This window comes from Pelodiscus sinensis, chromosome 1 (assembly GCF_052426305.1).
Source record: "Pelodiscus sinensis isolate ZL-2025 chromosome 1, ASM5242630v1, whole genome shotgun sequence".
NCBI lineage: Eukaryota > Metazoa > Chordata > Testudines > Trionychidae > Pelodiscus > Pelodiscus sinensis.
The window spans coordinates 229,727,440-229,739,734 of NC_143052.1; the positions used below are offsets into that span (position 1 = coordinate 229,727,440).

At 44.5% G+C, this 12,295-nt stretch overlaps 1 protein-coding gene and 1 pseudogene across 4 annotated transcripts in view; one reads left to right on the forward strand and one right to left on the reverse strand.

Annotated features, from left to right (window-relative positions):
- The first annotated feature begins 1,501 nt into the window (after positions 1 to 1,501).
- LOC102455362 (transportin-1 pseudogene) lies at positions 1,502 to 4,283 on the forward strand (annotated as a pseudogene).
- A 123-nt stretch (positions 4,284 to 4,406) lies between these two features.
- LOC102454764 (cohesin subunit SA-2-like) overlaps positions 4,407 to 12,295 on the reverse strand; it is a 105,940-nt gene continuing 98,051 nt past the window's right edge. For 3 of the 4 annotated variants that reach the window (XM_089775361.1, XM_089775360.1, XM_089775362.1), the window contains 4 exons: positions 11,416 to 11,600; positions 10,275 to 10,449; positions 9,112 to 9,196; positions 4,407 to 8,497 (listed from right to left, as the gene is read on the reverse strand). In XM_089775361.1, coding sequence (XP_089631487.1) covers positions 8,258 to 8,497; positions 9,112 to 9,196; positions 10,275 to 10,449; positions 11,416 to 11,600 — 685 coding nt within the window. In that variant the 3' untranslated portion in view covers positions 4,407 to 8,257. The remainder of the gene's footprint in view (positions 8,498 to 9,111; positions 9,197 to 10,274; positions 10,450 to 11,415; positions 11,601 to 12,295) is intronic. The other variant, XM_075916026.2, reaches the window with a different exon arrangement.

The following is a 12,295-nucleotide window of genomic DNA, read 5'->3' on the forward strand; positions in this document are numbered from 1 at the left end:
ACCTTTCTCATGTTCTTTAATGGCCATTGAACTTAAAAAACTGAATTTGTCATTAAGCTTAAAGTTCACCTTGCTGCCATTACAGCAATACACCTACCAATTGAAGAGTTTTCAGTATTTCTGCATCCCACCACCAGGTCCCACTGCTGTTCTGTCCAACATGCTTACAGTTCTCTAAGCCCTCCAGGGATCCTTAGCCTCTGTTTGCCAGAAGTTGGGAATGGGTGATTGATGGGATGGATTGCTTGATGGTTACATTCCGTCTGGGGCATCTGGCGTTGGCCACTGTTGGAAGACAGGGTATTTGGGTAGATGGACCTTTAATCCGACACAGCATGGCTATTCTTATGTCACAGTCCTTACTCCCTGGACTTCAAACAGCAACGTGTCCTGCTCTGCCCCACAGCCTCTCTTATTGACTGTTTCCCACAGTGTCTGGCAATGTGAGGCAGACACCCCATGAGATCTACCGAAAGTCTCATCTTTCCACTTCAAGGAATACGTTGGAGTACCAGGTTTTTACCCTAAACACTAAGTATCTTGGCAAGACTAAACCCTTTAGAACCTCCCCTAGAATCTTTGTCTCCTTCGCGAGAAGAATGTAGGGAGCTTTTATTTCCTACCACGTGCTCAGGGCTGTAGCACTAGTAACCGCGGCCACCTGTTGTCCAGCAACCCAAGATGGAGTATGAGTGGAAACCCGACGAGCAGGGGTCCCAGCAGATCCTGCAGCGACTCAGTCGCAGTCTCTGGCCACCACCACGCAGAGGGCCATACAACAAAAACTGGACCAACTCAATCCGTATTCACATTTTAACAACTACCTGATATTTGTTCTTACGAAACTGAAGTCTGAAGATGAACCCGTGCGGTCCCTGAGTGGTCTCATCTTGAAGAATAATGTGAAAGCGCAGTTTCACAACTTTCCAAATGGAGTAACTGACTTCATCAAGAGTGAATATCTAAACAACATTGATGACTCCTCCCCTTTAATTAGAGTGAAAGAATACAATCTGGACACCGTATGCAAGCAGGAGTTTATTACACAGCGCTGGGTGGAGTGTCACTTGCTAAGCTCAGTGAACACTGCCAAACAATAGGTTACAACTAGTTATATAGGATGCTCAATGGGCAGATCAAAGTTTTTTTTTTGGGGGGGGGGGGAGATCCCGGATCCCCTGGATAGATGCTAATAGTAAGGCAAGATAAGAGCAATAATGTAAAGTTACATAGTGTTTCCAGTAAAACAAGTATTTAAACAAAGCAGACATCAATTATCAGTTAAGTGGTGATATGTCTGTCAGCTTCAAGAAGGAATCACTGCAGGATGTGGTCCATCTGGGGATTAAAGCAGAGACATTAGCACCATTGATGTGTCTTGTCCTGCCTCCCATCCTGGGTGATGGCTTTCCTCGATGGGCTAGACTGGTGGGGAGGGGGAATAACCATGTACCGTGTTTATGTGCCATTCCCAGAGTCTGAATTTAAATTGGGTTCTTAACAGAATATCATAGCCTTCCTCAGAAATTTTCATCCTACAAGGGCAACTGTAGGTATTCTGATTACAACCATTGCCTCTGAGAGAATTGATCTGAACTCTTACCAAAACTTTGCAGCCTCTGAAGACTACAATATCTGTGCACTTGGAGCTCTTCAGAAAATATGTGAAGATTCTGCTGAAATCTTAGATAATGATGTATTAGACCAACCACTCTATTATGATCCCTAAGTTTTTACAGTTCTTCAAACTCAGCAGTCCAAAAATAAGGTCCCATGCTATTGCATGCGTCAATCAGTTTATCATCAGTAGGACCCAAGCGCTCATGTTACACATTGATTCTTTTATTGAGAATCTCTTTGCGTTGGCAAAAATGTATGTTGGGCTTTGGTGACGTTGCTGGAAGTTCAAATGGATAGTCTGCTTCCTCATATGGTTAGTATAATAGAGTACATGCTTCAGAGGTCCCAGGACCAAGATGAAAATGTGGCTTTGGAGGTGTGCGAGTTTTGGCTGACTTTGGCTGAGCAGCCAATTTGTAAAGATGTGTTATGTCGACATTTCACTAAGTTGATACCTGTGTTAGTAAATGGTATGAAGTATTCACAAATAGATATTATTCTGCTGAAGGGGAATGATGAAGATGAAGCTATTCCAGATAGTGAACAGGATATAAAGCCTCATTTTCATCTTTTACAGACAGTGGCACAGCATGAAGAAGATGGTATTGAGCTAGATGATGACTGGAATTTAAATCCTTCATGGATTTAAAAATCAAGTTGGGGATGAAAATTGGAGGCATTTATTTGACAAGTTTCCTCTTCCCTTAAACTCCATAATAAGCTGCAAGATGCTCTTTTAATAGATTTTCTATCAGGACGCATCCTAACATGTTACAAATCAAATGATTGCTCATTCCAACAAAGTATCATTCTCCTCTCTAGCCCTACTTAAGAATATAACAATTGCGGACATTTGCAAGGCTGTCACCTCCTCATCTGTGCATGCCTTTTCCTAGCATGATGCTATCCTTTATGATTCAGGAGCAGATACAGCCTTTTGTGCAGCTGTTCTCCAAATTCCACTGAATGTCTCAGCACCCACTCTCCATGACGGGGGCACTGCTCAGGACTCATGTAGCACAGAGTACTCACACGGACAATAATTTAAAGGAGCAGTTGCTTACCTGTACAGAAATAAAAGTTCTTCAAGCTGTTTTGTCCCAACAGGCGTGCCACTACCCACCATTCATTCCCTTTTGCTTCTGAGACCTCCTGTCTAGACTGCATGGTTGAGAAGGAAATGGAGTGATGAGGATTCCTTTTTTCCAATATACTGTCTGGCATGTGAGGACAGCAATTCACTAAAAATCTCCAATTAGGCACAGCTGCCCACACACTTAAAAGGGACATCCATATGGACACCACATTTTGAACCTCAATTACTCAACAGGTAAGTAACCTCTTCTCCTATAGATCAAATCCTACCTTTAATGTTATTTGTACAATAAATCCCCATTCTCTTCAATGAGTCTATAGAGATGTAACTGATTATTGAATTTGGTCTTTCTGTTGGAACTTAATACTAATAATATATGAACTAGAATAAACTTCTGTTTACTGTCCTATTGCTGTCAAAACTTAGCCAGGCTACAGTTAACAGAAGGGATAAAAAGACAGAGTCTACACAATGAAAACCTTTTCAGTAAAGATGATGCTTTTTAGTAGACTGGTTTAATGTGTCTGGCCATGTCTTGTGTGAGGTGGGCCTGCTATTTCTAGCTATAGTGGATTATCTAGCTCTTCAGCTAGTTGGTGAGGTCATGTTTCTAACTTTAACTGAATCTGATCCACCAGCTCAGAATGGGAGACAGCCCCTGCATGTTGTGTAAATACTTGCCTTATAGGTAAATCTGTGTCTAGTGCTGCCATTTTCATGTTTGCGAAAGCAGGCCCAGCATGGACTAAGCAATCAGTGAGATGACTAAAGCAGAATGCCTGCCAGATGTAATTGTGTACAGTATAATCTTGCCTTTGCTAAAGAATCTATTAACAAAACCTCAACTTAACACATGGCCTGAAAAGTAATTTTTTTGTTACATGTGTCACCCATAGGGTTAACTAGGGTGCTAGTTGCTACTGCTTCATTTCCCAGATTGTTGCAGAAATAGGTCAGGCTGCAGAACAGTTCATTAGCTATATGAACTAAAATATACGCTCTTGAAACAGTGCCCCAAAAGGGACAGGCAAAACAACCCCCTAGGCTCTTAGCTCATCTCCATAGCAGTATTTCTCCTCATACATACCTTGGGATAGCAACTGCTATCTCCTAATCTTACACAGCACGAGCAGCTGTTCACTACTTCATAGGTTTGACCGAAGTATCCTTATCACAGCAAATGCCATCAATGGCCACACCTCTTCTAACAATGGGGATTTGGATTCTGAAGGGCTCTACAGCTACATGTGAGCTGTCTGTCAGAGAAGGAAAAAAGTCCTTTGGTAGCTGTAAGGTGTGGAAGCAGAGGGAATGACAGAAGTAAAGTATATAACTCACCTTGTACATGCACTAAGGCATCTGGCTATATGTAGGGCTGTGCTTCTCCTGTAATCTGTTCTCACTGAACAGGCAAGCACCCTAGAAATCCAGTGGCAGATAAAATTGCATTCAGCAATGGGCAGAGTTAAGTTTCTTTCTTACTTAAATTTTCCATTTTAAGGTGCTGGTAACTCTTGCATTGGTTACAGAAGTCTTTGGGGAGGGAGAAATAGGAGATGCAAGCAGAGGGTTTTGGCAGTTGAGTACAGGAAAGCAGGGTCACTCTTGGCACTGGGTCACTTAATTCACCGCCACTGTCATGTGGCATTTAAAGAGCATTGTAACCTCAAAATAGAAACAGGGACCCCTGTAGTTTTGATACACTTTATTTTGTACAGTTAGAACAAAAAATGAAATGTGAAATGAACAGAGCGCACAGTGCAATTTTGAGAGCACTCAAAAGATGAAAAAAGTTCAGGCGCAACAGGATCTCCCACGGTGAGTATAAGGGAACAGTTCACCTTTACATCAAGCAGATGAAAAAACTGACAGCATCAGGGACTGAAACAGTTTTTAAATAATGGCTAAAAACTTTATAAAAGTGTGTACTCTACACTTACATTGGTTTTTTAGTACAAAATCTGAGAAACAGCAAATCCCCGTTGCTTATAAAGTTTGCCCTGCATCTCTTCTCTATTTCCCTCCTCCACACTCTTTCTCCCCATCTCATGCACGCCCCGCCATCCTCCAGGCCTAGTTACACTGTTTTGTTCTTCTGGAACAGAAAGCCCGGATACAATTCCTAGGAGTAGGAGTGGTGTGCTCTCTCTATAGAAACTGAGCATTCTGCCACGGATAAGGGATTTTAGAATTGAATTTGCCGCCTCACAGCTCTGAGCTGGTACCCAGCAGAATGGTGACCCACCCAAAATGTTGATGAAACTTATCTTACAGGGTCTGCATTTAGTCCCTGGCAAGCTGCCACCATTGTTTCCCTACACTGCCGCAGGTATCAGAGGATCACAGCTCTGGTTGGCCGCAAATCTACATTCACAGCCAATGCGAGCTGTGGGAAGCATCATGGACTGGGACACCACTTCCCAACGCTTGCATTGGCCGCCAATGGTGATTAGCGGCCAATGAGAGCTGAGATCTTCCGATACCTGTGGAGGTGCAGGTAAACATGGAAGTGGGGGCCCACCAGGGACTAACCCTGCAGACTGGATCTGGAACCTCTTCTTCCTCAAGTGAGAGTCCAAACATGTATTCCAAACACAGGTGAGTAACAAGCAGTGATCCGCATGGGGTTGGGTGTGAGGATAAGGTAGGTAGTGCCATTTGCAGTACAGTGCAGCCACTGCTTGGGCTATGGCCTAGTGCAGTGGTTCTCAACTCGTTTCAGTCCACGGACTACCAGGCCAATCAAAATGGACCACCAGGACCCAGGACGAACGACACAGCAACCGCTCAGCATGACGGCATCAGCTACACTGATGCTCAGAGCCTCAAACGGAAGTTACTGGCAACACAACGCGGTTACGTCCTAGGTGACGCTATGGATGACGTGCCGCGTGCTTGTGAATACGGCATAAAACAGCCTAATGGTGGTGCCTGCTCACGCCGAGTGACTTTGGACAATGTTCCTGTGGACCACCGAAAAAGTCTCCATGCACCACCAGTTGAGAACCACAGGCCTAGTGGGATGTGACTATGTGGACAGTGTACCATGATGCTCTGCAACATATGTCCTGTCATGGAGACAGTTGTAAAGCAGGATAATGTAGCTGCTTACAGCTTTGAGAATGACTCGACTTGGTGGCAGCACACGGGATTGTGTATAGCATTTGCAGATGCATCTGGAGATCCTATTGGAGAGTCATTGGGAGGAGAAAGTGTGGGTTTTGAATTGACTGGCAATGGCTATAAATGGTTTCCACAACATGCAGGAGTGAGTCCTGCATAGACAGTGTCCACTGTGCACTAGCAGCCTGAGGGAATGCAGGACTCTGTGTGTGTGTGTGTGTGTGTGTGTGGTTTGAGACAGAAAACAGGTAGGTGGATGAAGTGGCTGATAGAGGATATGGCAGAGGATAGTGGAGACAGTGGTGTAGACACATCAGGCTGAAGAGGCTATACCCAGAATGGTTATTACACCACTATTTTTGGGTCAAAATGGAAGGCCTTAGTTCCAATTATTTTTAACCACCCCAATATTGGAATGGGAATATAGATTTTATATTGACTTAAGTTCAATCTTATCCATTTTGAATATAGATACTAGGTTAACCTACTTCAGGGGTGGGGAATCTTTTTAAGGGGCAGGAGCCACTGACCCACAGAAAAATCAGTCGGTGGCTGCACATAAGTGAGAAAAAAAACCCTCTTCTCATCACTGTGGGCTCCACCATGCTGGGGGGAGCCCTGAGCTTCAGGGGCGAGATCAAGGTAAGCCAGGAGCTCTATCGAGCTCTTAGGTTCCCCACCTCAACCTACTTCCATTAACCCCTCAAATTCTGTATTTTGAATGTAGTAGGAGGGCAACTTTTAATGCCAATAAGTATGCTACTATCAATTAACACATGCCAAAGACAACTAAGCACAGTAGACTTCTGATAATCCGGAACCTATGGGACTTAGGTGGTGTCGGATTATCAGATCTGCTGGACTATCAGGAGGTACTATAAGCAGGTTATACATATATACTGTATACATTATATAAAGTGTTCTTAACCCTTTTTATTGTACATACTGTATACAGTATACTGTAATGTTTTAGTTTTTTTAAGCCTTTTTTACCCTTTTTGCTCAGTTCAGCTGCTGCCGCTGTTACCTTGTGACTCGTTTTTTGCCGAAGCTCACTCAGTAGGCTCTTGCCATTTTGATGCTGGACTATTGGAGTTTTACTGTATTAGGCTTGGCCTTATGCACGTAGGGGATGGAAGAATACATTTTTGTAGGGTTGGATATAATGAAAATATAAAACTGTTTTACTGACATTAACAGAGTGTTATGGAGGATCAATTAAATATTTAAGTTAAAATATTAATTTAGTACAGTTAAACAAAAGTTACTGTTTAAAATAGCTATTTGTTTTTCTGTTATTGAAAACACAAAGATATTTATAGTTCATTGTTAAAATAAAATAAATTCCTTTTGAAAGGAAAAGGGGGTCTCATTATTTACATCTTTCAGAAGAGAAAGCCTAATGGTAGAAGATGTTTCTATTCATCTTGGCTCTGAGTATTAGTATCTATGGGATTCCACTTTGTATCTATGAAATTTGAATCCAGGCAAGACCATTGTACTCTCCTAGGCTTGGAATTCTTTGTCAAGCCAGTGAGGAGGGCTGCTAGGGTGGCAAACTCCAGCACAAAGTGTCTATGGTAACGAGCAAGAAACTGCCTCACTTGCCTCTTTGATGAGAAGATTGAGCAGGCTTAGGGATTGAACCTTACCCCCTATTGGCTGCAATTGATCACACTCTACACCACGTATCTCAGGTACATTATCTCTTTCTGTTCCAGGTGGCATTCCAATGGTTTTGTAGTTAGCCTGGCTTCCCCAAGGGCACTGAGGTGTCATGGATGATATCTCCCCAACTGGCACGGTCAATATAAGCTGCTGTTCATTGATCAAGTAGCTAAAAGTGCTGGTCCCCCAAGCCATTGGAACACTACAACCATGCTATGTATGGGGCTGCGGTAAACTGAGAAAGGTAGAATGGCGTGACAAAGGCTGTCTTCTCCCAGGAAGTTGGACTCAGGAGAATTTGCCAATACCCTTTTGTTAGATCCACTGTAGATCTAAATTGTTGGGGTTCCCTCTGGTCAAACAATCACAGTCAAGGGGCTCAGGACCCTGGCAGGGCAGAGCAAAAAAACAGTCCAGAGCCCTTGGGATGGGACAGAGCAAACAGTCTGTAGCATCTAGCCTCCTAGCCAGAGCGAAGAATAACAGTTGGGGGCCCTGACCCTCTGGACAGGGCACAGAGTGAATCATGAGTCTAAGTCAGGAGTCCCCAGTAGCAATGCCTAGTGGTAAGCGGCTGAGGGGGGAAGTAGGGGAACCTGAGCCCTCCCTACTCCACTGGGTTTGAAGCCAGGAAATTCTGTATTAGGAGCCCAGGCTTGAACCCTTAACACATTCCCTGGAGCACTTCCTACCAGAATGGCCATCTTCTCAGCTGGCAGCAGCTCAACACCCATCAGTCACCATGGTGAGCTAATCGCCTGCAGCGTAGTCTGCATTCACAGTCCCAATGGCCTGAGGAGTCAACAGCTCCTCTGCAGGAGCCTGAAGCACATGTTCTTCCTCCTTCGCCGGCACTGACTGAGCTGGACTACCTCCTTTTATCTGTTCCCTCCAACTGGAGCGTGCACAACAAGAACGAGGGGGGCTGGTCTCTAGTGACTGGTCAGCACCAATTGGCCCAATGCACAGTTGATATGCTCCATCACATACCTGAAAGTCAAAAAGTCCCATAACAAACGTATCTGGAGAGAGCCACAAGGACAAAAAGCTATTTATACAAACCAATTCTACCTGTACAACCTCCAAAATCTAAAAGCACCCCAAGTTTGGCAAATAGGGTTATAATGAAAACAATCTAAAGAAAATTTACACCGACTGCAGCTGCTGACCTCACTAGTAAAGCAAACGTCACCAAACTGTGAGGCAGAACCCTTGGGGTGGGGGTGCAATGAAACATTCATGGGGGGAGAGCCTGAGTTAGTTCCCACATGGGGCAGGGAGGGAGCACTACCCAACCCAGCCCTGCCCTGCTTCACTCTGGCTCCACCCCCAGCCATGGCCCCAGATCCCCACACCTGGCCCCCATCCTCAGCCTCAGTGCAGCTCCGCTCCCATCCGGGGAGCATCTGGCTGCCAGCCCCCACCAGAGCCCAGCTAAAGGGGCCGTTCCCCTACCGTCTCCCCACCCCCGACTCAGCCCCTGGCTGCAGCACTCTCTCTGGCCCCAATGCCAGTCCCAAAGACCACCCCCCTGCTCTGACCCCCCCCCCCCCTCCACCCACACACACACAAATTAGAAGAAGCCAAAACTAAACACCCATTACCAGGTCTGCACCAACAACATCCACATCAACATCTTCTGGTCCCCCATCTACTGAGAAGTCTTCTGTCTTGATCACATCTTGGCTAGAATGAAAAGCCAAGTAGTTTAGTTCCTAACCCGAAAGGTTCTACTTAGGATGTGTTTTGCTTGCGGCACTAAAAGAAGAGGACAAGTTTCACGTGATACAAGTTGCTTTTAGGATTCTTGTACAAAGAAGCTCAACATCTTTAGCCCAAAGTTCGAAAGAGCTTCATTATATTCTAATAAAAATGAATTTTGATTCAATTTACCATCAACCAACCAAAAAGTGTAAGAAAAATAACACAAACCACCTATGAGTGTCCAATAAATCCACTTCAGAGGAGGCTGGGTGGGCATTGTCATCTAGAAAACTGCCTTTCTGGTTGGCCTGAGTTTGAATTTCTCTTTAAATCTTACAAATAACATCTAAGAGTAGAGACAATACTGTTTGATTTTTCTGTTTGTTCCCTTGGTTCAGTGGATGGCATGTGGAATCTAGCCATAGGCCCTGTTTTGTTTATAATGTTGGGCCCTTCTTCCATTATATCATGTTCTGTGTGGAGCTCCTACACACTTGGCCTCAAGTCTCGCAGGAGGAAATTAGCATCAGCTTCAGGGCTGCTGAGGCCAAGACAGTGTGTTCTTCAATTCCTTTCTAAGAAATAAAAGAGAGCTGGGGCCAGGTGGGGTGGAGATACATCCTTCTTCACTCCCAGCCCCAGGGCTGAGAAGCAACCGGTAACTGGAAAGCCCCCTTTGTGCTCCATAGAGAGTTAGGGAGTGATTCAAAAATTGGCTGAGGGGACTGGGAAACCCCATTCTTCCCTCTACAACCCTTTGAATGTACAAGTCAAGCAGGAAGCTTCCTCTTCTTTCCCCCGCTGCCTAAATGACTAGGGATCAATGGGAGTCCAGGTGGGTTGGGGAGAGGGCTGTAACACTCCGTATAGGTTCAAGAGGAGAACACAAGAGTTGCAACATAGAATCAGCAGTGTGTGGCCCCAGGCAACTGCTCTGTGGCAGCACTAAGGAGCACTCTTTGTGTTCAAGTCCGACAAGGCTGCAGCTGCACACAGTTTTGCAGTCTGCATATCTGAAAAATTCCAGCCCTCACTAGGGACTTGTAAGCAATTTTCCCCTCACCTACATCTTCTTTTCAACTGGGCAGGACAATGGAATGGCGGATATTCCTGGAGGCTTGTATTGTGAGACTTCAACCTCTTTCTCCTTTTCCCTGCTGCAGCAGAGATTTCTGGAGTGCACTGGAAGCCTGGAGTCTTATTTGTTGTCTCAGGAAGGCTGGTTTCAGGCAGGAACCCTGTAACAGACAATCAATAGAACCCTCGCTCTCTGAGATACTAGGAGAGGAATACCTCCCACAGCCCAAGAGAAAGGGAAAAGCGGCATTCGTTACAATGGGTACAGTCACTGTAGAAGACAAATTAATGGAGACTCTTTGAGCAAAGCATTCATTTTAAAATACCCACTGTGTTGAATGACCTGGCTAAAACCTCTATACAAAAACACTAAAATGACAGCTGCCCAGTGGCTGATTTTGCACAGCATACATGAGGCCTCCAACTTACATTTTTTGGGTCCTGACTCCTTCTCCCCAAGATATAGGGCACTGTCAGCACTGCATAAACTGAGCATGTAGCTCCTCTAGAAAGGCAGACTGCTTTTGTGACATGCTGCTGCAACTCCTCCTGTCCCCACACAGATACGGGGCTCTGAAGGCAGTCCTATTAACTCCTCAAAGGAAGGTGTGCAAAGCACAGCTCTGAGGGTGGCTGTAAGCCAGGAAAGGAGGAATTAAAAAAATCCTCTCATTCTCTTTGTTTCTTCTAACAGAATACATCCCAAAAATAGAACCAGTAAAAATCTGTTGTTAGCACTTTTATAGTTAACTTTTTGTGTTATTAGAAGGCCTTCATAAAATGTGTCTAATCCTCACAATATGATGGAATCAAGTAATACGAGCCTCATTTACACCTGGGAAAACTGAGGCAGGGAGTTTAAGTGAGTCCCGAAAGGCTGCAGAAGGCAGGAATGATAGCTGGAACTAGATCACAACTGGAGAGTTTCTGGCTCCCATACTCAGTTCACTGAACCAAGCCTCTCTCTAGAGAATGATGAAAACAAATCTGAAGGGGAGGAAAGGGGTTTAGAATGGCAAGTCTACAACAGCCCATGCACTGCAGTATTTTAATGCAATATGTGAACAAATCCATTTTTACTGAGGACACAAGAAGTCAGATTTAGCAAGATAGTGGAACTATCATACCGTTGGATAATTTTCTTTTAAATGATGTCTTAGATCCGCCTACGGATGATTCTCTTGAACTGCTGATGATAGAATTCACCTCATCTTCATTTGCCAACAAAGAGTTTCTGTACCAAATCAAGGGCTGCCATTCATCGCCTCTGCAAGATGCTGGCTCTGTTATATACCTCTGTAAGTACCCATACCTAGTTAAATGGAAAAAATTAGAAAAATTGAAGTCTCTTTGGTGACTATCTAGGCTAGCCCTTCTTGCATTTGTTTTTTTCCTCTGCAACCGGGGAACCAGAACCAGAACCAGAACCAGATCCATCAAGCAACAGAAAGAGGGCGAGCCTGACACCCCCTTCCTGAAAAACAAATCAGTGAGAGCACTTCCAAAGCTGAAAGATTGCTCACAACGTAACTCTTGATTCCCAATAATTATGGAGCCACATCCATTTTTAGTACCATTTCCTACACTCTCGCACAAGGTAAGCAACTGCTTGTTGCTGCTGCCAGAAGGAACTGAGTGGGTAATTTTCTTGCAAAATAATTGCTCCCCAGCAGCAGAAAGGTCTAGTCCGCCCTCCTCAACTGCAGAGCAGAGGAAAACCCAACAGAGACACTCCCTTTGATTTCACAGCAAGACAAAATGTCACATCAAAACTCAGAATTGCAAGTAGGGGCCTCACTGCCTTTCAGCTACATGATAGCTTCCTTTCAGCTACATCATCACTTCCAATCCTGCCAGCACTGCTAAACCAGACCCCACGTTACAGCATATGCACAATGAAAGCATTATAATTTTTAATATATTAATTATAGAGAGAGAGAGAGATTTTAGAGAGAGTGTGCATCTGTCTGATCATGAGTCCGTCCATCCATGAGTCTGTTTGTTCGT